Source organism: Coccinella septempunctata, chromosome 1, assembly GCF_907165205.1.
Source record: "Coccinella septempunctata chromosome 1, icCocSept1.1, whole genome shotgun sequence".
Taxonomy (NCBI): domain Eukaryota; kingdom Metazoa; phylum Arthropoda; class Insecta; order Coleoptera; family Coccinellidae; genus Coccinella; species Coccinella septempunctata.
Genome location: NC_058189.1, coordinates 32,332,264 through 32,360,094, shown reverse-complemented (window position 1 = coordinate 32,360,094; position 27,831 = coordinate 32,332,264). Strand labels below are relative to the sequence as shown.

General features: G+C 34.6%; 2 protein-coding genes across 2 annotated transcripts in view; one reads left to right on the top strand and one right to left on the bottom strand.

Annotated features, from left to right (window-relative positions):
- Positions 1 to 27,831, bottom strand: part of LOC123318284 — a 420,831-nt gene that overhangs the window by 138,216 nt on the left and 254,784 nt on the right. The window lies entirely within an intron of this gene.
- Positions 24,995 to 26,094, top strand: LOC123318289. The gene is made up of 2 exons (XM_044904911.1): positions 24,995 to 25,078; positions 25,151 to 26,094. Exons 1-2 carry the CDS (start codon positions 25,014 to 25,016, stop codon positions 26,055 to 26,057), a joined length of 972 nt encoding a protein of 323 aa, XP_044760846.1. The 5' UTR covers positions 24,995 to 25,013; the 3' UTR covers positions 26,058 to 26,094.

The following is a 27,831-nucleotide window of genomic DNA, read 5'->3' as shown; positions in this document are numbered from 1 at the left end:
AATCAGAAAACTCAAAAATAAAAAAGCACCAGGATACGACCTCATTACTGCAGAAATATTGAAAAAACTACCGAAAAAGGGAATAGCTCTCCTTGTTAAAATTTTCAACAGAATGATGAGCCTCTCATACTTTCCCACTATATGGAAATATGCTGAGATAATAATGATACATAAGGCGAATAAACCCGAAAATGATGTGAAATCTTATAGACCCATAAGTCTCTCACCAGTTATTGGAAAACTTTTCGAAAAACTACTACTGAAACGACTGAAGAGCGATATAAACTTGCAAGACATAATACCAGACCATCAACATGGATTTAGACAAAACCACTCAACAGCTCACCAAATTCATCGCATAGTTAACAGAATTTCCACCAGTATTGAAGAAAACAAATTCTGTTCAGCTGTCTTTCTCGACTCGTCTCAGGCATTTGATAAGGTATGGCATAAAGGTCTCCTGTATAAATTGAAAAAACTACTTCCACAACCGTACTTTCTTATGCTAAAATCTTATTTAGCAAATCAACAAATTCGAAGGAGCGATATCAAACCCCCATCAAATTAGATCAGGAGTTCCTCAAGGAAGCATACTTGGACCAATCCTATACCTCATTTATACATCTGACCTACCAACAAATCAGAACACCACGATAGCTACTTATGTAGATGATGTAGCAACCTTGGCAACTCATGAGAATGCTGAAACGGCTTCGGAATATCTTCAACAACACTTGAACGACCTGAAAGATTGGTATAAAAAATGGCGTCTGCAAATAAATGAAACCAAATCAGTACATGTTACATTCACCAATAGAAAAAGCTTATGCCCTCCGGTCAAAATAAACAACGAACAAATACCAGTCAGTTCTGATGCAAAATACCTTGGCATGCATCTAGATCAACGTCTCACCTGGAAAAAACATATTCAAGCAAAGAAACAACAGATCAATCTAAAAATTCGAGGCATATACTGGCTCATAGGCAGAAAGTCAAAATTATCTATTGAAAATAAAGTTCTGATATATAAGGCAATAATCAAACCAATATGGACCTACGGCATTCAATTTTGGGGATGCGCAAAACCATAGTATACGGGAATTATTCAGAGAACCCAATCAAAAATACTCCGCTCTATAACAGATGCCCCTTGGTACGTCTCCAATCTTACAATTCATAACGATCTAGGAGTACCATTCATTACAGAAGAAATCAGAAATTGTTTCAACCGATATCAGCAGAACCTGCAAGGTCACGAAAACAACCTCATTAATCAACTAACTGAGAATCCATTCGACATAAGAAGATTGAAGAGAACTTGGCCAGTTGACTCGAATTGAAAATATAGTAAAGAAGAATATTAATAGGTTAATATCTTCAACATGTCTGTACATTCATCACGTTTGCTCAATACTTTATAGAAGTAGATTGTAAACCTCAATAAAGAGCTATAACATATTCATTCTATAAGCCTCATTTCATGTCAAACGCCCCCTTCAAATGGAAAATTATATTGGATTGAAAATGTTCGAATTGGTTATCGTAGGTTATCCTCGAAAGTTAGATATATGCCATCGCGGACTTTTTCATGGAATTTTTTGAGTTGTACATTATTTTACCAGATCGCTTTGATATATCACTTATAGTTTAACCTGTATCCGCCGTAAAAGCCTAATATCAACGTCTCCATTTACGATTTGTTTATTAAAAATCTATTTTTTTAGTCTTCTCATACAAGTAATCATTTCGGATTACATCAAATCTTCATTAATTATGGCCTATTTCCCATTCTGATATACAGGGGAACCTGATATACTGTACAGGGTGGGCAAAATTGGTGATACCTGAATTACAACTTTTTAAACCCAACGAGATAGAGGAAAATGCATGGCACATTACGGTCGTCTTTTTTCGAGAAACTAATAATGCCATCAACTGCATTACTCCAACTTCTCTTGTTTTCGAGTTATAGGTCAAAATTAAAATTTCAACTCTGGTCATTATCTCCGTTTCTGTTTAAGCCAGGATGTTGAAATGAAAACATTATTCAGACATGAAAGTGGTATCGTAGGGAGTTGGTCAAATCGAATGCTTTATTGTATCTTCGTCGACGTTTCGGAACTAATGGTTCCTTTCTCAAGACTGTAAAAAAAATATTCTTTATTGAAGGAATGTATGAATTCACAAAACAATCCTACAATCATTACCTCGTTTTAATACGGAAAAAAACTTAAAACTTGAAAATAATAACATGGAGTAGGACTGAATTATCAGATTTTTCGTATTCAGGAATAAAAATCATAATCTTAATCTATAGCACACGTAAACAAATTCACTAATTGTCAGGTCTCACATCCGTCACAAACATAGATCCTAAATTTAAACTAGCATAAGCATATATCCAAAGATTATAGAGTAGAAAGATAGGAAACGCCCTCATATCGCTAGTACTAAAAACCGACTACATTTTGGCCAGTGAAAACACATTTGACAATGAGATGGCGCTGAAAACGTATCATCAATACAGAAAAACTGTTTAATAACAGTTTTCTCTTTTATAATTGAGGGGCGCGAAATTCGAATTCTATTCCTTTTATTCAATTTCAATATTGACCTTGTTGAGAGCAGAAAACAAACATCCTGAGCGACAAAACAAAAGGATGATTTTGTTTTGTGACCAGGATGTTAGTTTTCATCTGAACATTGTTTGGAATCGATTGGTATCAATGAAATGCGCTGTTGGATTTGATAAATTTGTATTTGCAATCTATAAGAAATTTACAAAAATTTGAAATTATAGACAACGAATAGAGCTTTGACTAGGATACAAGAGTACATGGTTATCTGCTATAGTTACGTCAAAGGTGTGTTTTCTGTGGAAACGTTTCGAATTAATAAACTGAGTTGAATTTTTACAATTTATATCAGAAATTGATATGAACCAATATGCAATTTACCATCATAGGATACACATTTCTGTTACTTACATATTATTTACAAAATTTTCAGAACCACAATTGAGAAAAACCTTACAGAGGTATACAAGCCTTGTATTCAAGCCCGTCAGTATAATTTCTTCATGCTTTTTCATGATTTCTTCATTATGACACAATATACAAATTGATTGACGAATGAACAAAACACTCACAGAAGGTTTCATGAAACTTTGACTTTCCAAACAACAATTTGACAGTCACCCGATTCGCAAATCGAAATCCATAAAACTTTTGTATTTCTGAATATATTTTGAAGGCAATTGAGAATCTTTGAATGGACGTGTAAAAGTTATAATTTCCCCTAAATGAGCCCTTCATGTAAGGGATGCTTCCTGCATACAACAATTTTCGTGGATGAACAGTTCTTAATCGACTTGCAGTAAAATGTTCATTGCACATGGTGCAGTCAGTAGTGTTTGCAGGCACATGTTACCAGTTTTAATACTTACATTTCCATTTTCCTTAGTAAAATTCGTTTTATCTGATCCACAGTCCTTCACCATACAATTTTCGAACAAAATTCTGAGGTTTTCGCCAAGAAATTAGAAAAAAATTTCAATAATCAGCAACTAGAACCGGCTTGAAAAACAAAAGGCGATTCGAGGTTGTCTATGGATACGAGAATCAAAACATTCAAAACCTGTTCGATCAAAATGGCCATATGACTCTGACATCTCGCAAAATTTCATATGTCCCTCGAATTGATATTTTAACCAGTCTTAGGGCCTTAAAAACACATTTGAAACACAGATGGCGCTCACATTACTCTAGTCGCTTCGTTTCCTATCTTTCTACTCTATAATCTTTGCATATATCTATTATATTATATTCTATATCGGTAATAGGACTTCGAAAATTGAAGCCAGCCCGTAGCCGGAATCGACTTCTGCGCATGTGCAGACATATTAAGAATAAAAATACCTGATTAGCTCTGTCTCTTTCTGATACATCGTTTTATGAACTGCCAGGAATGAAATGATTTTACTTCACAACAATTCGAATATTTTCGACCCCTATCAATATGGTTTGCATTACGTAGTAATTCATATTTCATCGTTGATTTCTAATAATTAGAAATCAAAATTCATGAAACTTCATCATTTTGCAGCACTAGACGCTCGGATTCATAACAATAGTGAAATATTATGTGTTTTTCATAGAAAACCTCCGGAGATTAACAAAAGTGATGTTGAATCAACAAAATTGTAGGACTGTGAATACATTTTTCTAGGTTGTTCACTGCCATATATTATCTGCATATATAGGATATAGGACTGGAATTATTGGCAATAAGGGGAAGGATCAACAAGAACAAAAAATGGTCATCTATTAATATATAGTGGAGTAGAGAAAGACAGGAGGGCACAATCAGGAGTTGGATGTCTAATAAGTAGAAGAATATGTGAGAGTGTATATGGGTGGAGAAATTGGTCAGACCGGATATTATCGGTGGAAATTAAGCACTTGAATAATGAAATCAAGACAATAATAGTGGTATATGGCCCCAATGAAGATGACAATACTGAAACTAAGGACAAATTTTGGGAGGATCTAACAATGGTCACCGAAGAAGCCAAGGGAATCATAATTATATTGGGCGATTTCAATGGTAGAGTGGGTAGAATGGACAGGATGTACAAGGAGGTAATGGGACCATTTGGAGAAACCATAAGGAATAATAATGGTGAGCGACTACTTAATTTTTGTTCATTAAATAATATGTTAATAACAAATACATTATTTGAACACAAGAACATTCATAGATACACAAGGGAGGTTAAAAGTCGCGGAGAGAAATCGATAATAGATTACGTCCTACTACAGAGAGAACAAAGGTCAATTATTCTGGATACAAGAGTGAGAAGAGGACCAGATATCGGAAGTGATCACTACGTGGTATTAACTAAGTTAAAAGTGGATAGCAATAGTAAAATAAAGAAGCTCGAAAGCAGAGAAAAGAAAATAGAACACGAATGCATAAGAACATATAGACTATCAAACAAGGAGGTATCAGGAATATACAGAGTGGCAACGGAAAAAAGATTTGAGCAGGAAAACAATCAGATGAAGGACTCTTCACTGGAAAACATGTGGAATGACTTTAAAAACATAGTCATAGAAACGGCAAAAGAAGCTTGTGGAAGCTACAAGAAATCCAATAAGAAAAAGCAAACAGCGTGGTGGACCAAGGAAGTGAAAGCACAGCTCAAAATGAAAAAGGAAAAATGGAGGAAGTACTTGAGTAATAGAACTACGGACAATTATGAACAATATAAAAATCAGAGAAAGAGTGTCAAAGCCCTCTAAAAAAGCTAAAAAAGGAAAAATGGAAGGAGTTTGGGGAAAAAATTGAAACCAGTTATAAAACTAATCAAAAACTCTTCTACAGAACACTCAAAGCACAAAGAAATGAAGGTAAAAATGAAAATGTGAAAATTAAGGATAAAAATGGAATTTTGTTGACCGGGGATGATGAAATAATGGAGAGATGGAGGGAATATTTTTTAGAACTATTGGATGGTGGACAGGACGAGAGAGAAGAATCATATGGAAAACCGGAAAATGTTGATGACTATGAGGGTGGAAGAATAACAATGGAGGAGCTAAAGCAGGCGATAAAAACATTGAAGAATGGAAAAGCGCCTGGATGTGACAAGATAACATCGGAAATGATTAAGAACTTAGGTAATAATGTACTGGAAAATTTGCTGATGATCTTTGAGAGGATGTGGAAGGAAGAAATAATTCCAGAGGATTGGCAGACAGCCTTAATAGTCCCGATATATAAAAAAGGTGACAAACAGAATTGTAATAACTATCGAGGAATAACTTTATTAAGTACCGCTATGAAATTGTATGAGAAAATATTGGACAAAAAAATTAGAGAGAAAGTCGAAACAACACTGGAGGAAACACAGAGCGGCTTCAGGAGAGGAAGAAGCATTCAAGATCATGTTTTTACTATGAAGATATTATGTGAAAAAGCAAGAACGGAGAACAGAAACTTATATGTAGGCTTCATAGACCTAGTGAAGGCTTTCGATAAGGTGAAGAGAGAGAAATTGTGGACTATACTGGAAAGAAGAGGAGTAAATGAAAAGTTGTTGAAGGTCATAAAGAACATATACAAACTGAATAAAAACCAAGTTATAAGCCTGAATAGGACATCAGAAACATTCCATACAAAAGCAGGATTAAGACAAGGAGGAAGTTTGAGTCCGGTGCTGTTCCTAATATTTATGGATGAAATACTGAAAGAGGTCACAAAAAGAACTAAGAAATGTCGGATACAAAAATTTACAGAGGGTGGAAATATCAGAGTGCGCATTCGTGGACTACATCATCGTGATCAATGGACGAGAAAAGGATCTACAGAGGAACATGGAGATCTGGAATGAGATAACTAGGATTTCGGAATGGAAATCAATAAGACCAAGACAAAAGTCATGGTGATAGGCAACCCCGAAGAAATAAAAATACAATTGGATGGAACGAAAATAGAACAGGTGAAAACTTTCAGATACTTGGGAGTAGAATTGAGTGAGGATGGAAAACAGGACATAGAAATTAATGGAAGGATAGAAAGTGCAATAAAATTATTCCATATGATGAATACCAGCTTCATAAGCAAAAGAGAGATTTCTCAAAACACAAAGATTAAAGTGTACAAAGCAGTCTATAGACCGACACTGACATTTGCATGCGAGTCATGGGCATTAAAAAGAAAACAGAAGAGTAAGATCAAAGCGGTAGAAATGAAATATCTTCGAAGAGCGAAGGGAGTGACGAAAATGCATAGAATAAAGAATGAGAAAATACGTCAAGATCTAGAGATAGAGCCATTACAGGATTTTATAGACAGAAGGCAACTCAGCTGGTGGGGACATTTAAATAGAATGAACAACGCAAGACCTGTGAAACAAATATGGGAGGCCAAAATCCAAAAGAGAAAGAAAAGAGGAAGACCAGAACAAACCTGGAATAACACTATAACCGAAATAATTAATGGAAAAGGACAAACATGGAATGAAGCAAGAACTATGGCTATGGATAAGAGACTATGGACCCAGTTCGTGCATGGAAGGGAAATCCAATGATGGAAATGGAACAATTTTTTTAATTTATTAATAACCAGAATTGTATTTTTGATTTGTAATATTATTCCCTACACCATTTTCATGGTAATTGGGGGTTTTTGATAACATATATATATATATATATATGTATATATATATACTGCATTCACATTTATTTTAGCAGTCGGTTGGCCATGAAATGATTTTCTCAAGTTTTTGTAACTAGAACGGAGTAAGGTTGGCACTCATGAAATGTCGCTAATGTCATAACGCCGTTGCCACAACTTATATCAATTAATATTACGAAAATGCCGAAAGTGATTGAAAAAAGAGACAGGGTTTCAGGAACTGCTATTTAGAATTCAGGTCCGCTCATTCAAATAGTTATACCCTGATATTCTAAAATCCACAATACGTCAGACGGTAGCGAACATATTCAATGTAGGAGAATTTATACAATGTTTCATCTATACTAAACGAGTTATACTTCAGCTGAATATTTTATGTTTGAGTGAATTAATGCGAAAAGTTTACTACAGGATTTTCGATGAATGTCATCGTAGAATAAGTTCCCGAAAATTAATTTTTCTATTTTTCATTTGACTTTTCCTATACATTGTAAATGTCTTAAGGTACCAATAAATACCTAATTATTATTATTATATCAATGCATTAAGATGAACACCCACAAATACACGCCAGTTGTCCTGCTAATGTGAAATTTTTGTTCAAGGTGAAGTTCATCTTGATTGAAACTTCCTTTAATTCCTTTTACTTATATTGATGTTGAAGAATTTAACATTCTTGTAATAATCTGTTAATTCCTTCGGGAGATACCCATTTCCAACCACTGCAACATATGCATTTCATCTTCGGGTTAATATTTTTGAAATCTACAACTGATGTAACGTATTCAAACTTTAGGCAAATAAGATAACGAACATTAACTCTCCTCAAGCTAGTGCATATTATGATATTATATTGATCTCTGTATTTTCCATGCAAATAATTTTAATTTGGTATGCCTTCGATCAATTTGTATAAACTTCAATTATGTTCGTCAGATATTTTCCGAAGAGATTCGACATTGTGATAAAATACGTAATAACAGAAACTTTTACGTAGAACGGGCAACATAGCGTTGATTTAAAACCCAAAAATTTTTTGACAAGCGTCATAACCCCATATTTTCGTACTATACAGAGTGAAATGTGTCAAATTTCCATGGCCAACCGACTGCTAAAATAAAAGTGAATGGAGTATATATATTATCTGCATTGTATCTAGATAAGTCTGTTATCGTCTTGAAATTCAGTTGGGAGTTGAGGTAATAATTCTAGTTCAATTTATGATTGTTTTTTTCGGCACTGAAATAGTGAAACATCTATTTAAATCGACATCTATATCTATAAAGCCCAACTGTAGTTACTAATATCTACCAGTTTCTCATCTTCTAAATAATCTTATTGCCAAATTGATTATTGTGTTGCTTCTATTGAAGCGTGGCTCTTTTGATGAGCACTCTGTACTTTTATATATAATATAACTACATATTACATTAAATGTTGACCCAAAAATATTTTTTATTGAGTATTGAGTAGATTCAGATACAAGAGGGGAAATTCAGGAGGTGAGATAAGTATGATGTTTATTGCATACACGCAATATTGAAACTGGTATGAAACAGTAATATAAAACGAACTTGTTATTATGTCACTCTTGAGTTTACTGAGGATGGACAATACCATTCCTATTCGGCACTTATTATTTCACAAATCATAATAATATTGGGTGAATAGTTTTTATGCACTTATTTGGTTTGATCTCTCTTTTCGTTGATTCATCTGAAAGCGGATCTCGATGAATTTAATATTCATTAACTTTCACTTCACATAAAATTCTTCTCAAAATTTGTACAACAATTTGAAATAAATCATCATCATTCGAATTCATTCCATTCAACATCGAATATGAAAACAACCTAACCAATATCTTGATTGTCACTTTCGAGTTTCTAATTCGCGCATGCGTACAAGTGGATTCCTCCCAACGATTTGGCTTCACTTTTTGTCGTAGTCTAGAACGCGTGTTATCAATATTGGTATAATAGATATATGAGCATAAGTCAAAGCCTGGAACATATATGTGTCTACGCTCCAAGAGTCAAAGTCATGGAATCCAAATCCAAGGTGGTTAACTCATAGAAATCATATTATATATTATTACTCTAGAATGCTAATCCAGTAGTAAGAAATGCGGCGAAAAATTAACAGTGGTCGTTAATACGAATGCGCATCATTAGTTGATTTTCTAGTAGAACGTTGCCTTGTTTCTGAATATTCTGTCGATCGAATTCGGGGAGGACAATTCATGTAACGAAGATATGTCGGACAACAACGCGTTTTCTTTCAGTCATTTGATTTTTCACTGTTGCAAGATCTGCTCGGAGGTAAGGAGTTTCAAGTCACATTTTCTGAAATGTACTTGTGTACTTGTCTATCATATTAAAAATAATAAATGCAAACAAAAAATTCAAAACTTGAATGAATTATCGAGTTCCACTGATAGCGAATTCCATTGATGGTATATAGTAGTATTGTACTATATAGATCACGATATTTCAAAACTGTTGCATGGAGTTTATAATATGCACTCATTGCTTAGGTACCTGTTCATCTAATCGAATCTGCAATAATATCGAATTGCATTGGTGATATTAAGTTTAGATCTTCTGGAATTTTTGTTGCGAGTTTCAAATATTTAGTAAGCACCAGTTGTTACCATGGAATTCGCTATAAAACTCCAATCTTCAGCCAATTCACGGTTTGGTCAAACAATCAATGAGTACTCGATAATACCTCTATCGACAAATTTAGATTTGGACTTATAACACGTTACCTCCAAGATCCCGATATATTTTCATTGAAACCTGCAACATCATTGTACTGATTTTCTAACGAAGCATTGTAACGTGATCACCTCGGAGAAAACTTATCTCGAGCGCCAGCTATTCTTTTCAATAGGAAGAATAGCAAACCTACCAGAGTAGCTGCTAGTTGGAGACAGAGTTCGCTGTTATCTAGGGTGGTAGCGATAACGAAGTAGTCAAAATCAAATTATGTACTAGTTTATTCACACCTTCGAAAACTGATTATATGTACAACGGAGATATGTGTAGGTATGAAATATGAGCGAATCTATCAGCAAACATACCATTAATTAATTGGTAAAGGAAGACACACTTGTTTTTATAATCATATACTTTGACTATCGATTTCGGCACTAGGCCATCATCAGGTCAGCTGAAATATAAATAATACATAGATAATGAAGTTAACAAGACGTCAAATAAAAATAACGTAAAATTTTACAAGTGTTTTGTTCACATTAATATTCTCTGATAGACAGGAAGCAATATAACACAAATTCACCGTCAATGAAACATGTACAATAAAAGGACATTAGATGTAATATAAAAATATAGTTTTTCTTTGACTATTCGTTTTCTACCCTTTTTAGATGTTCTAGGTTAAGTCGGTATAATCTCTAATTCCCCAAGAAAAACACCTCGACAGTTTTCAATTCTTCTTCTTGGTTTTATGTATACACGTATACATGAATGCGTGTATGGAGGCAGGTGGAAAAGATTATATAGCAGGAGGGTGAATCATCTTGAATAGATTGACCGTCGGGAAATCTTTAATATCATTGAGGAGATATTCATCGTTCATGCATTTTAGAATTTCCAGTTGTTCTAGGAGTGTTAACTTATGGAAATCACTATGCTGATGGAGTAAAGTTAGTTCATCGAGAGAAGTAGAGTGTTTGCTCTCAAATAGATGGTTGCCCATGGCCGAAGCAGGTCTATTCTTGATATGTTCGTTGAATCTCATCTTTGAAGCTCTAGTTGTCATACCGATATAGAAAGCAGGGCAGTTACCGCAGGTTATTTTATATATTCCGCTTTTTTGGGTTTTGTCTTTTTTGGGCTTATTATTGGTAAGTACTCTTTCTAGTGTCCCATGTGAAGTATTAACAAGATTTAAGTTGAAGCCCTTTAGTAATGATTGTAGTTTGCTGTTGAGGTTGGAAAAGTAGGGGACGGCTATGTATGTCGTCTTGACAGAAGTATGTGGATATATCTTCTTAAGAAGTTTTTTCTCCATTACAGTGGCTAAGATGTCATAGACAAATTGTTTTGTATAGTGATTTTCTGTTGCTACTTTACAAATATTATCTAGTTCTCTTTGATAGTTCACTTTAGATAGTGGGATGTTGACTAGGCGGTTCAAAAGAAAGTGGAAGGCGGTCTTCTTGATTTGAGGAGAATGATAAGAGTACTTAGGAATTACTATATCGATCTGAGTAGGCTTTCTGTGGATGTTAAACCCGAACGTATTATCAGGTTCTAGGGTTATGTTCAGATCTAAGAAGTTGATGGTATTTTCTTCTGAAATTTCTAAAGTGAATTTAATTTTGGAGAGTGAATTGATGAACTCTGTTGAGACCTTAAGATCCATCAAATCAAAGGTTGACAGTAACAATCTAACAATTACAAAAGCAGACAAAAATGCGGGTCTGGTCCCAGCGAGCACAAACATCCCTGGGATGTTTTGGGATGTGTCGAAAATGTTGGCATGAGGATGTTTCTTTGAAACGTAATATGCACTTTCCAAAGAGGTCTCCAAAGGCTATTGGAAATCTTTATTTGTTCTGATCTGTGCCATCTGTGGCATTTCTTCGTGTACCTACTGAGAGGTACTGTCGAGTTGAAAATAATGTAAACGTGTGGATATCATCTCTTGACGTCGCATAGTTTGCCTTGGGAGGTTTATTCCAAATAAACAATTCACCTATTTCATTTTGCCGCCATTTCCACTTTCTTCGTAGTTTGGACTGTGGACTGTTCGGAGTTGAAAGTTGATTGGTGATTTGTATAATATTAACTACTTCTGTGTTGGTTTTGATTGTGAATTTAGGATCGATCTCTTCATAGTAACCAAATACAATTAATAAGTAAGTATTACATGAATTAAATGTATAGTATAATGCCCAGAAACATACATATAGAATCAAAAGAATCCACGCTGCGTGGTTAATATTATTTGTGTATTTGGGACTAGGTATAAGAGATCATTGTATTTTGGTTGGAATAATCAAATGGTATATGGAAGGTTATTATAAATAATTATTCAAGAAATAACTTTATAAAGTTTAAAGCCATATCATCGAGGATTTCAACATATTTCGATAATCTATCTCTGCCGTTGATAATTCCCAGAATATTTTGTAAGATTACTCTTCCGACGATGATAATAATCATTCATCACTTGTGAATCATAAAATAATTCAAATTGTCCCAGAAAAGTTCTTGTTTTTGAGAACTCCTTTAAATTGTTCCATCTTTAAATACAGGTACAAATAATCAAATAAATAAAATCGTTTCGCAAATCAACCTATTCAGGAGCTATATACAACTCAAATCTTCCAGATCCTTTCATGCAGTTATTTTCTCTATTATTTTAATTGGAAAAAATCATCTTAACGTTCATATATTTTGTGAATTAATTGTTTGAATTGCTTTTATTTTGTAGATGTGATCCATAAAAAATTCCAAATCACTAGGAAAGTATTCGAACTCTATGCCAAAGATTGGTTTAGACATATTAGGCAGAGGAGGATTGACGATAAAATGAAGGAAAATAAATTTTTCATAAATTTTTTTTCATTTTCCCTTTCGGTACATCTAATATTATAATCAGTTTGTTTTCTATTATTTCTGTTTTTTTTATGTTAAATGTGATATTTCTTTTTGGTTATTTATGTTTGTTTTATTGAATGTGATATATTTTTTTGTTTATTCTCCCTTTCTGTAGTATAATATTTATCAATTGTTTTTTGTTGTTCAATTTTTTATGTGAAATGTGATTTCTTTTCCTTTTGTACCTGTTGGAGTATCATTAAAATATTTTTATTCTTATATAGTATTCTGTATTTCATTTAAAATAGAATGTGGTATCCTCAAACATCCAAATGAAAGAAAAAAAGCCTCACAAAAGAATTTCATATAAAGTCTTACAAACAGCGATTTCGTGTGCGCAAAGCGCTTTAGAAATGTTTTATTGTGTACATGAAAAGGCTATCAAAAAAACTTCTGAGTAATTCTTTTTGTGACATCCCAGGGACATCCATATAATAGCCGCCTGCGGCGGACATTGGCTGTTCTATAAAAGTTCTATTCATGTATAAACAGAACATCGCAGTGGATGTTCAATGTCTCGAAATCTCTTACTTTTAACATCTCTGAGATGTTTTTGTGCTCGCTGGGGTTGTTCTTCCAACACAACTATACAATGAGAAAACAACCAACTTCTTTGAAAACAACAACATCCGAGTTACTAACACAAACATCTTAAATAAATATACCACACGGCTCAATAAGATGCTCAGAACGGCTTCACCAACCCTTCAGAAGTTCATTCCCCATTTAAATATTCACAGCCCGAAAGAAAAGAACCCAGAAATCACTAATCTATACAGTCTAATTAAACTACATAAGGCAGACAAAAGCATTAGACCTATAACCTCCGCATTTAATTCACCTGCTCACAAAGTTTCAAGAGTCATCAATCAGATCATGACTTGACAAATCAACTATAAGTCACCTATGTCTGTGAGTAATTCTGTCGAACTGGTTAATGCTATTAAATCCACCAAGCTGAGTTCAAACAACGAACATATCTTGGTATCGTTCGACATTGTGAACCTTTACACTAATGTTCCAGTAATAGAATCCCTCAATCTTCTCAGAGACTACCTTAACAACTGTAGTCTAATTGACAACTTTGACACCATTCCTGAAGACATACACACACTGATGAATCTGATAGAACTAGGTAATTACAGAACAAAATTTTTTCACGTTCGATGGTAATATCTACACTATGACAGACGGATTAGCCATGGGTTCACCATTGAGCGGTCTTCTGGCCAATATCTTTGTGGACCATTTAGAATCTCTGATTCGTATACACTTTCTCTTCTAGAAGATTGTTCTTTGGAAGAGGTATGTGAACGACATTTTCTGTGTGTGGTGTGGAACAGTCCAAGAGTTGAAATCCTTCCTAGAGTTCATCAATTCACTCTCCAAAATTAAATTCACTTTAGAAATTTCAGAAGAAAATACCATCAACTTCTTAGATCTGAACATAACCCTAGAACCTGATAATACGTTCGGGTTTAAAATCTACAGAAAGCCTACTCAGACCGATATAGTAATTCCTAAGTACTCTTATCATTCTCCTCAAATCAAGAAGACCGCCTTCCACTTTCTTTTGAACCGCCTAGTCAACATCCCACTATCTAAAGTGAACTATCAAAGAGAACTAGATAATATTTGTAAAGTAGCAACAGAAAATCACTATACAAAACAATTTGTCTATGACATCTTAGCCACTATAATGAAGAAAAAACTTCTTAAGAAGATATATCCACATACTTCTGTCAAGACGACATACATAGCCGTCCCCTACTTTTCCAACCTCAACAGCAAACTACAATCATTACTAAAGGGCTTCAACTTAAATCTTGTTAATACTTCACATGGGACACTAGAAAGAGTACTTACCAATAATAAGCCCAAAAAAGACAAAACCCAAAAAAGCGGAATATATAAAATAACCTGCGATAACTGCCCTGCTTTCTATATCGGTATGACAACTAGAGCTTCAAAGATCAGATTCAACGAACATATCAAGAATAGACCTGCTTCGGCCATGGGTAACCATCTATTTGAGAGCAAACACTCTACTTCTCTCGATGAACTAACTTTACTCCATCAGCATAGTGATTTCCATAAGTTAACACTCCTAGAACAACTGGAAATTCTAAAATGCAAGAACGATGAATATCTCCTCAATGATATTAAAGATTTCCCGACGGTCAATCTATTCAAGATGATTCACCCTCCTGCTATATAATCTTTTCCACCTGCCTCCATATACGCATTCATGTGTACGTGTATACATAAAACCAAGAAGAAGAATTGAAAACTGTCGAGGTGTTTTTCTTAGGGAATTAGAGATTATACCGTCTTAACCTAGAACATCTAAAAAGGGTAGAAAACGAATAGTCAAAGAAAAACTATAATTTTATATTACATCTAATGTCCTTTTATTGTACATGTTTCATTGGCGGTGAGTTTGTGTTATATTGCTTCGTGTCTATCAGAGAATATCAATGTGAACAAAACACTTGTGAAATTTTACGTTATTTGACGTCTTGTTAACTTTATTATCTATGTATTATTTATATTTCAGCTGACCTGATGATGGCCTAGTGCCGAAATCGATAGTCAAAGTATATGATTATAAAAACAAGTGTGTCTTCCTTTACCAATTAATTAATGATTCATCAGACACACTCATGGAGTTTTTCGTTCAAAAAATTAAAAAAAAAAAAGCAAACATACATTCGGGAAATTCTATCCGGTCACGAGCACTTTGTAAAGTTTATACCGGGTACAGTGAAAAATCAAAGGTTGTTCAATAAAATGCGCCAACCAGAACTGACAAAATGAATACTAGGGATGACCTCGCGAAGTGAAATGACTTGCTATACGGTATCGGGATGTAATCAATTGTATTTCTACAGAATGAAAGAAACGCAACCAGGGCGGATCTATTCGAGACTTTTATTCGCCACCCCAAGGGCTATAACGCTCCATGCCTGAGAGCGAAGAAAAGGTCTATTTTTAGCGCAACTACGGGATTTCACTGACGACGAGCGGTATCTCTTATTCTCTACCCCAAGGGCTTAGGCGCCATGACTGATAGAAAAGAAGAGATTTCGGATTCAACACTTATGACGCGGACAGGGGGGTTGACGGGGCTTTCACTTCAGTACCCCAAGGGCTTACGCGCCATGACTGATAGCGAAGGGAAAAGTCAGACTCGCGAAACAGGGTAAAGTACGATAAAATACAACAGAAAGCGATACAGTACAGCAGTGTCAAAGAAGTAACCGGTGTAGGTCTAATTAAGAAACTGAACGGTAAAGATGGGGACCTACCTCCTTTATTTCAGGCACTCGCGGAAAACAAATGAACAAAAAAAACTAAAAATTAAGTCCTTATAGCACTGATACTAGCAACACTAAATTATTCTTGAAATTGTTGAACGGCTTGTCGGGCACACAATTAACGTCGAATCGCAGAAAGTACGGAGCGTAAACTAACTAAATAGACTGAAGTAAAAGAGCAGAAATCAAAAAGTAAAAGAGACTGAAGTAACAGAGAATCAAAAGTCAAAAAGTGACCGTCGCGGGGGAAAATCTTCTTTTATAGGCAAACGATTTTAACGTGTTGGGGGACCCACACGTTAAAATCTGAAAATTCCTGAATGCGACAAGAATGAAAAACGTCGTCAGCTCCGGTTTATCGCATATCAACATCAGAAAAACGTCGAAATCTTCGACGGCATGCAAGAAAAACAACGTTGAACACAGATAAACGGTTTTTTACATTCACTCTGCCTATCGGAATGAATGTACTGAATATTTGAGAATTAAATATTTTCAAAGGCGGAAACATGAAAACGAAAGGAATGCACTAAAATGAACTCCAATTTTCCTCAGAAAACTGGGATTCATTACAGCATATATAAAAACAATTAGTCATTCATGCACGTGTTCAATACCGACAAGAACTGCTTTTTTCGATTCATAAATCGAGAAATAAGTTCTTTTACCGAATGAAATATGTTTATTTCTCATTTATACCAAACTAGCTGACCCGGCAAACCTAGTTTTGCCATTTGAATAATTTCTAGGGTAGATAATAATAACTAACTCATCGTGATTGCTCGATTGGTCGTAAGAAAAAGGAATGCCTTTTTTTCTGTTCTGTACAATTTTTTTTGGGAATATTTTGTTATATAAACCTTGCCCTAACAATAATAAACACAACAAAAAAAGAATTGTCCAATTTGGTGCGATCGTTTGAACAATGAAGCATTTTGAAGTAAACCATAGATCCTCTTTTATTAATATATATAAGATAAGATGAACAATTCGACTGACATAAGGTAGGAAAGTCTAGGCAACGTTCGAGTTGAAATAAACTAATGTCGCGCATTCGCTTTAAGGACAACTGTCAATTTTTCGCCGCATTTCTTACTACTGGATTAGCATTCTAGAGTAAGTATACTTCATTCACTTTTATTTTAGCAGTCGGTTGGCCATGGAAATTTGACACATTTCATTCTGTATAGTACGGATATGTGGGGTTATGAAGCTTGTCAAAACATTTTTGGGTTTTAAATCAACGCTATGTTGCCCGTTCTACGTAAAAGTTTCTGTTATTACGTATTTTATCACAATGTTGAATCTCTTCGGAAAATATGTGACGAACATAATTGAAGTTTATACAAACTGATTGAAGGCATACCTTCATACATAGATAGATAGATTCTTTATTTCAGATTGATTAAATTTCATGATACAAAAAATAACAAAATGAAATAGTGTCTTATATACATAAATAACATCACATCAAATAATCTCCCAAACTATATGGTTCCTTATCTATTAAAAATTTCTTTGTTTCCACCTTGAATATCTTGTAATTTTCTATTCTTTTCATATAATCCGGCAATTTGTTGAAAACCTTTATACACATATATAATGGATTCTTTTCAGTTAATGTAAGTTTATGTTGTGGGTAACTAATATTAGCTGTTCTTGTGTTATATGTGAAATTTCTATTATTCCTAGGGAATTCATTTTTATTTCTGTGAAGGTAGAGAAGGCATTCATGTACGTATAGGCCATGTACCGTAAGCAACCCTAGCTCCCTGAATTTACCCCTACAAGAGTCTCTGAACCCCATTTTCAAGAATATCCTGAGGATACGCTTCTGGCTCCTGAATATGGACTGGATAGACGTACTTGTGCCCCAGAATATTATTCCATATATCAGTAATGATTCAAAGTTGGCATAGTATAGAATTTTTTTTACATTTTCATTAACATATCTATTAATAATTCTGAATGCGAATATGACTTTGTTGAGTTTTTTTAAGAGATATTCAGTGTGTGTATTCCACTTCATCTATTATGACTCCCAAGAACTTGGTGCTCCCGACAGTTTCAATCCTTTGGCCTCCGAGATAAACATCTGAAGGTTTTTCCTTTGTAGTACTTTCTCTGAATATTATTACGCTTGTTTTTTTCTTATTTATAGTAAAATCGTTTTTCATGAACCAGTTCTCAATGCGGTCATGCAGCAAGCTACATCTCTCCCTCAGCGAGCCAGGATCCGCCCCAGCTATCAAAGCATTGGTATCATCAACATAATTTGTAAGCTCTGAATCTTCTATTTCACTTGTTACCTCTTCTAAATCATTAATAATTATCAGAAACATAGGACCCCCAAAATACCACCCTGAGGGACACCAAATTCGTCCGACAACCACGCAGAAAAGTGCGTTACATTGTTTTTTGTTATCTTGACCCGCTGCCACCGCTCTGACAGATACGAAGCAAGCCAGGCAAGAGTAGAGCCAACTATACCATACTGTTCAAGTTTACGTAACAAGAACTCCCTATTTACGCAATCAAATGCTTTTGATAGATCTATGAAAAGACCTGCTACAAGTTTATTCTCTTCTAGAAATTTCAGGATGTTCGCACTAGCTTGAGGAGAGTTAATGTTCGTTATCTTCTTTGGCTTACATCATTTGTAGATTTCAAAAATATTCACTCGAAGATGAAATGCAGATGATGCAGTGGTTGGGAATGGGTATCTCCCGAAGGAATGAACAGATAATTACAAGAAAGTTGAATTCTTCAACAAAAATCATCTTGCATCAATATAAGTAAAAGGAATTGAAACAAGTTTCAAGTTAAGATGAACTTCACCTTTGAACAAAAATTTCACATGAATAAACAAGTAACAGGCCAACTTGCGCGTATTTTTGGCTATTCATCTCAATACATTAATGTAATAATAATAATTATAGGTATTTATTGTATTTATTAGTACCTTAAGACATTCACATTGTATAGGACAAGTCAAATGAAAAATAGAAAAATCCATTTTAGGGAACTTATTCTCCGATGACATTTATCGAAAATCCTGTAGTAAACTTTTCGCATTAATTCACTCAAACATAAAATTCTCAAATGCCAGCACTTTTTTGGGTCTCCGAATAGGAGGAAATTCTTCGTCATCCTCTTCATTCACAATCTTTCTGATTGTGAAAATATCCAACTGAAATATGTCGTTTAGATTCAGATGAAACATTATATAAATTCTCTTACATTGAATATGATTTAAGAATATCAGGGTATAACTATTTGAATGAGCGGACCTGAATTCTAAATAGAGCTTTTAGAAACCTTGTCTCTTTTTCAATCACTTTCGGCATATTCTCGTTTGGTATTTCTATGGCATATTCGTAAAAAAAATTGATATTAGTTGTGGCAACGGCGTTATGACATTAACGACATTCATGAGTGCCAACCTGACTTCGTTCTAGTTACAAAAACTTGAGAAAATTATTTCATGGCCAACCGACTGCTAAAATAAATATATATATATATATATATATATATAGAGGGAAATATTTGTCGCAATAAATACCAAGACTATATATATATATATATATATATATATATATATATATATATATATATATATATATATATATATATATATATATATATATATTTTTTTTTTTTTTTTTTTTTTTTTTTTTTTTTTCACCATTATTGGGTTTTTGTTGTAGATCAACCGGGCCAGAGGGGCCAAGGTTATCTATGTAGCCGTAAGAAACATGCGGACAATCCTCGCTGTCCAGAGTATTACCTCCTTCTGTGCCTTACTTATCAGATCTTGATTCAGTTCCAAGAATTCTGTGTTCTCTACCAGGTGGCTTTCAACTAGTCCGTTTGTAGAGATTATTAGAGGAAGAATTTTGACCATTTTCAGTTGGTATATTTCTTTCATTTCGAAAGCCAAGTCGTGGTATTTTGTGAGTTTTTCAGTGTAGGCTTTTGTGATGTTGTCGTCTGCCGGAACCGTTACATCGATGATGGTTACCTTCTTGTTTATCTTATCGAAAATCACGATGTCGGGCCTGTTGTGCTGCACTGCTCTATCCGTTATCATTGGATTGTCCCAGTAAAGTTTGAAGCCGTCATTTTCCAGGATCGTCTTGGGTAAGTATTCGTGCACCCTTCGAGTGGTGGTTATGAGCCCTATTTTTACAGCAATAGCCTGATGAAAGACCTTCGCCATAGCATTGTGCCGACTCGTGTATTCGCGAGGTGCTAATATGGAGCAAGAGGATGTTATATGCTGTATGGATTCTGTTGCCTGAGAGCATTTTCGGCATCTATCGGTTGGCATGTTCTTCTTTGCAATGTGCATCAGATATGCTCTCGTTGGTACGACCTGATCCTGTATCGCAGTGAGACGTCCCTCGGTTTCCGGGAACAGGTATCCACATTTGAGGTAGGTGAGTGATAGATCTTTATTAACTCTTCTCTCTTTCAGAGCTTCTGGATACCTACCATGTAGGGGTTTACCGTGCCATTCCTCCAATAGTTGGTCAGGGGTTGGTGTTTGTGGTGGACTGTTTCTGCATGCCAGGTTGAGGGCCGTGATCTTATGATCCTCTTGGCAGATTGACTGAAAGAACGGTGAGGTTTTGGAATGAAAATATTTCCTTAATTCATTTACCGCCTTGTTATGGGCCATCTCTACATTTTGCAGGCCTCTGCCTCCCTGGCATATATATATATATATATATATATATATATATATATATATATATATATATATATATATATATATATATATATATATATATATATATATATATATATATATATATATATATATATATATATATATATATATATATATATATATATATATATATATATATATATATATATATATATATATATATATATATATATATATATATATATATATAGTTATAAAGTGTTAATACCACCTCCAAAATAGTAACTCGTTTAACGCTCTCACCTCATATATATCGATGTCACCTCCGAAATCGGAGGTGACAACGTTTTGCCTTGTTTTTCAGCTTGTTAGATTCAGGAGGCTTCAGGGACCAACATATCAAAAAATCGTTTTGAGGTCACAACGCACCCCCTTTATGTACTGAACAATCTTTTAGTTCGAGTGTATATCACTGGCGCTAGTGTGCTGAGCTGTATATCGGAGAATTACTCTGAAAGACTCTTTGCTCGTTTGCACCTCCGAAAATGGCAACGTTGTACTGTGAAAGAAGATGTAGACAGGCGGAATATCAGTATACGGAGGAATTAAGTAATGAGAGGCGCAGCGCGTTTTCTCCTCCATTATTGCAAGCCAGGCGGCATATCTCAACGATTTTTTATCGCATTCCTTTGTAGGGGAAAGAATCACGTGAAAGAGAACCAATCTTGGCTCTCTCGAATGGGATTATGACTGTTTATATTTCATCGTGCGTATATCTATGCATCCGTTGAACTTCTTTCATCTCAAGCTTACACTATAATTCTGAATTTGGCGAACTATTTCATTTCCTATCTGAAAACGAATCGATTTGAGTCTTGTCCATAATGATATTTCTTCTCTCTATGGAAATGATCCATATAGATAATACTACCTATTAGTATAACGAATAATCAGTATTGTATCATTGCATATAATAAAATAACCTGTTCAGAGAAAAACATTTTTTGGATAAGAAAATTCAGATGTTAATGGTGATGAATATTCAAGGACAATGAGCCAATCCGAAAATTTTCATTTCAGAATCAGGAGAAAAAAATGCTACAAATTTCACAATATCACAGAAATGAACAACGTCGGCTAAACCGAATGTTTGACATTGTGTTATTTCAAATGGAACGCTCTTTATATTTTTCTTGAATCAGATTTCTCAAAGATTTTGAGGCCTCGAGTCAACATATTTTGAAATTGCAACCATATTTTTGTCAAGATCTAATGAATCTTCAAAATGAAGTTAATAATATAGATACATACTCGGATACATATGATTGAGATACAGATGATTGATTAACTTCTACTATCTAAAATAAAAAGGTACATAGATAAAATATAGCTATATACAGGATATCTGTAAACAAATGCGAAGGAATAAGGGAGATGATTCCTTAATGAAAATAAGCGGGGGTATTTCCTGTAAATTTTCCAAATCGACAACCCTTCCAAGATACAGCCTTTGGAAGGCGATGACGAGTTTACAGTTTTTAATTTTTTTTACAGGTTCTAAAAAACACTGAGTCATAAAACTATACATATTATGAAGCACTGAGTAGATTGTTACCAGTTTCAACTTCGGCAAGCTCGTAGTTTAGGCGGTAAATTGCTATCGATTTTTTCAATGTGTCTCTCCCTTAAATTCAAAAATTTCTGTGAAAATGTTGAAATTTGAGTTATTATGCTATTGTCATAGAAGTATACGAAACTAGCAGGTCGGGGGATCCAAGATTTCGGGCCGATTCACCTTAAAAAAACATAATAACAGAGACAACAACGAGACGGTCAACTCCTTCACTAAATTTGTCCGATTCAGGCTATGTCAATCATCTTTGTCTATTTCAATGAAAATAACATAAATCTATCTTTGTCTAACATCAACGGCCCTGAATGTAGAGGCGCTGCATACGGTTTTGCTGGCGTTGCCAAATGTATAAATATAAACTGCCATTGCGAGATAATTAACAAAATCAATGTTCCATTTCCAATGGCGAAAGCGCTATTCTATGTTCATCAGTCCACGTGCAAATACTTGTGGCAACACGGAATACAGCTACACATGCGTCAACTGAGTGACAGTGGTTTGAAATTTAAATTTTGTGAGACTTTGTTTGTGACAAATTATTCTTTTAAAATGGTTAAATGTTTTATTTGTGGAGCTGGAGAAGATGAAGTACCAAAAATGCATCGATTTCCAACTAACATTAACAAGTAAGTTGAAGATATTTATACCATAAATAATCAACTATGTAGTGGCAAAGAGGACAGGGGAAATAAAAATCCTCAATGAGATGCCGACGTTGCAACTTTTATTTCTGGTCAGGACACGAATACCAGTGATGAATGATATTTATACCAGTGATAACTGTGAATACAATGTTGTTTTTTATATTTTCAGATCCAAAATCTGGCAAGAAAAATTAGGAATGAGATTCATGGGAGAGAATCTCTGAAATTACAGAATATGCTCTAAACATTTCACTCTAGAATCATACACAGATTCTATAAATCATAGACTGCTCAGAGATGCAGTTCCAATGCAGTTCTTCAATAAATCACTCGCTTCGACTTCTGCAACGCCAGTTGAAGAAGTCGAAGAAAGCAGACTTATTGTATCTGAAAGTAGCAATGATATGCCAATCGAATCTGATATCCCAAATATTATTGAATCAGGTATGTTTTAAATCAGGACCGAATCTCTAGTGTATAAAACGCCACGATTAAAAAAAAACTTTGGCGCCCTTTTTCCTTTGTTTGTATGCTGTTATCAAGAATATTTCAATGTGAGAGGATTTGAAAATTTTCAAAAACTGTAGGTATATAAAAATTGAAGTTTACATTGTTTTTAGATGCAGAGGGGTCCTCTAACAGTATACAGTTGGATCAGCCACAAACACCCAAACGAAGAGGCAAAATTTTCAGAGATATAGAAAATTTCTCCATAATACACTCTTCACCTAGGAAAAAGAAATTGGTGAAAATCATCCAACAAAAAGAAGACCACTTACGGAAACTCAAAAAACAGTGTAGACAAAAGTCTAAAACTTTAAGGAGCGTTTTAGAATTGTCTGATGCCCCAGAGGTTCGAAATTTATACGAAAACATGCCTAAAACATCCTGGAACTTCATGATGTCTCAATTGAGATGTTCGAAAGTGAAGGGTAAAAGAGGCAGAAGATGGACTTTGGACGATAAAATTATGTCTCTATTATTATTGAAGAAAAGTCCCAGATGCTACAAATTGCTGAGCTCCTTTATTGCGCTTCCTTCACGTAACACTGTATTGAACTTGCTCAAAAAGGTGCCATTGAATGCTGGAATAAATAAAAACATTTTTGAGCATATTAATGAAAACATAAAAGAAGACCTTGATCGCTGTTGCGTGTTGCTCTTTGATGAAATGGACATCAAAGAAAACTTGTACTACGATAAGGGCCAGAAGAAAATCATTGGCTTTGAGGACTTTGGAGGAGAAAGAAGTGGAAAACAGGCTGCCAGAAAAGTTCTAGCCTTTATGCTTGTGGGACTAAACCGTAAATGGAAGCAACCTATAGCGTATTACTTTACCCACAAGAGTTGCAGTTCGGAAATTCTTAGAAATTGTCTATTTGATGTCATCAAAGCTGTTACAAACGTAGCAAAATTAGACATTGTTGCAACTATTTGTGATATGGGTGTTAACAATGTCAAGTGCCTGAAAGAATTGGGTGTGACAACTCAAAAACCATATTTTATATATGGAGCCAAAAAAATTTTTATTATGTACGATGTCCCTCATTTATTAAAGCGTACTTATGCTTTATTCAGGAAATACAATGTATTTCTGAACGTTCAAATAGAAGAAAGCGTTACAACTATGGAGGCCAAATTCTCGCATGTTCGTTGGGCTTATGAGCATGACAAGGCATCTCCTTATGTCTTCAGGTCCCTTCATAAGCTGAAACAATTTTTTTGACCCAATCATGAAGTATGCCATGAAGGTTAACATAGCTGCACAAGTAATGAGTAGAACTGTGTCAGCATATTTGTACTCGATGATAAGAAATGGTAAAATTAATTTCAAATTTATCATTATATTTTTTCATCGAATATCAATTTTTAGGAGCAATGCAACAGTAGTGTATTGCTACAGCCTCATTCCTGATGGAAGTGGATACGCTGTTCGATAGTTTTAATGGGAACACCAACCAGTCAGGAAAGGAGTTGAAATGTAATATTACTGAAAACTCTCCTCATATTGAATATTGGCCAAAAGCTTTGCAAATGGTGAAGAGTTGGAAATTTAAAAGGCTTTCAAAAAGCGGGCAGGTCAAGCAAAGTACACCACCATCTCAAATGGGTTGGATTACATCTCTGAATGCTATCAGGGGAATCTGGGCATATGTGCATTCTAAAGGATTTACAGTATTGCGTCCAAGGTCTCTAAATCAAGATCCTTTAGAGAACCTATTTGGATGCATCAGATATGGATCAGGATGTAATGATAATCCCTCTGCTTTTCAATTTGTGGGTAGTTTGAAAGCCCAAATTTTAAACAATCTAATTCATTGTTCCACTCATTCAAATTGTGAGAAGGACAATAATGATCTTCTCAGCAATTTAAAATCATTTCTGGAGAAAGATGAGAAAGAAGGAGAATATCAACCTAATGAAGTCATATGTATGCCAGAAATATCAACAGAGGAGACGGTATCCATAATTGAAGCAGATGTGAATGGGGGCCGTGCAGAAACTTTTTCAGTAGCTTATGTTGCTGGTTTCATTTTGAAAGGCATCTATAAGAAAATAACGTGTACGGGTTGTTCTGCTCTATTGTCATCAGATGTTTTGGAGGCACACAACATGTTCATCTGGAACAAGGAATGGTCAGATAAGAGGAGTTTGTATTATCCAAGTGTTGTATTCACAATATCCATTGCACAAGGTATAACTTCTTTGGAGAATTTTATGGTGGATAACTCTAATATTTCTGACCTTCCATATCATGCCTCTAAATTTGTTCATAATCACATTGATTTTTCATGGTTAACATGTGAACAACATTGCGAACAGATAGAAACTATAACAGTGCAAAGTATTGTAAATATTGGAATAGTCTGGTGGGTTAAAAGGGAAAACCAGAAATTTAAAAACCAAAAAAATGCTATAATCAAATCGAAAAAATTGATGAAAATGAAGAATATGTGAAGGTCATTTGACCTATTTTGTTGTTTATACGCCACTTGCTTTATTTTACTTGTTTTGTTTTATATTTCCCTTTTTTAATACTTCAATTGTTCTCCTATATGTTTGTTATTAGTTTCATTCAAATTCAAATAAATCGTAAAACCACCATTCGAAAAGTTGTATTTCCGTCCAAAAATTTTCACGCAGCCATATTGATAGCGAAATTGTTTGCCTATTGATTATAATAATCAACATGGCAAAAATTTCAGCATCAATTTCATGGTTGCGCGAAATTGCTCCCATACTTCAAAACAAGAAAACAGTAATACACAAAAGAATAATTCATAATTCCCGCGCTAAACGCTACACCAGTGCCTTTGGCGCCATCTACAAACAGGTTCGATGCTGTGAGACAAGGATGCAAAACATCGGACGAAATATAGTGGGGAGTTGGGCGTCTCGTTGTTGTCTCTGATAATAAAATGAATTTCGTGAATACCTACCGAGGCTGAAAACCACTATTCTCCGCTATAAAAAATTAGTATTATTCCAATAATATACCGACTTAATGAATGCTACATTGCTATTACTATAAGGCCCGGTTGTTCAGTTCAGGATGAGGCCGAGATTTAAGATGATCCTAGATCATCTTACAGAACTGAACTGAAATGTCAAAATCAATCTAGGATAAACTTTATTCCCGAACTGAACAACTGCTATACATGTAGAGTTTCGGATTTTGCGAGAATCTACTACTTTTTCTTCAAAACAACAACTACGCTGAAGGAAATGTGATTGACTGTTAGCGACGCGGAATATCAACCATCTAAATTCTGTAGTCCATACAAATTTTTTGAACTCTCATCATACTATATAGCAGTCGGATACTGAAATCCGTCATTTCTCAAAATGAGTTGTAAGTTCATAGACTGACCAACATTTTCGAAAGCTATTGATCTATTAATTAAATCGTTCTATAATTGGTCCTAAATTGACAGTAGTATTGTGAAAAACGATATGCAGCGGATTATCTAAACACGAAATAAATTCTGAAATGTTTCGGATCATAAGGTTAATTGAATAAGTATCTTGTTCGTATCATTTGTTGGACTTCATTATTCTAAATATTCTTCAATGAATGAGAATATAATATCAACACACATAATTTTTTGATTTATTCGTCATCAAATCATTAAATAAATCGTTTCTCGAAAAGTTTCGAGTCTTGGGGCAAATATAATATTGAATTATTTACATCATTATTTGTCGAACTTCAAAGTTCTGAATGAATTTAAATCTAAACTTGACAATATACGAGACAGTTTTCGCAAGAGTTTCAATGAAATCTCAAAATTTTCATCATTCTGGAGCATTCTGGACATCAATAATTCTCGAATCATCCATGGCATAAATTCAATTTTATCCAATATAACACGCCAAACGAAATGTTACTCGAACTCATCTTGAGCAATTCGTTCCTAAAAAGCTCGAATCAGGTAGAAAAGTTTGAACCCTTCGTATCAGCATTAACACGTGTTTTGCAGTAAACAGATGCCGATTTCATTTTCAACGGGCAATGTAACCAGGGTCGGGGGGATGAACCAGAGTCTCTGGATGAACGTTTCTCACAACAAGAAGAATTTGAATTTTCATATGAGGGTGAGGGCATTTGTTTCAAAATTTTCAGAGTACAAGGAGTATACAGGGTTTCACGAGTAAACAGACAAATGAAAACCGTGAATAGAGGGCATTGCGCTGAGTTCAAAATCACCCCATATACAGGGTGTCCCAAAAC

Excerpts from the sequence above, each read along its gene's own strand:
- LOC123318289 (XM_044904911.1), top strand. The coding sequence starts at position 25,014 with ATGGAAGTGGATACGCTGTTCGATAGTTTTAATGGGAACACCAACCAG. Across the intron at positions 25,079-25,150 it reads CAGTCAGGAAAGGAGTTGAA|ATTTAAAAGGCTTTCAAAAA; the intron begins ATGTAATATTAC and ends GAAGAGTTGGAA.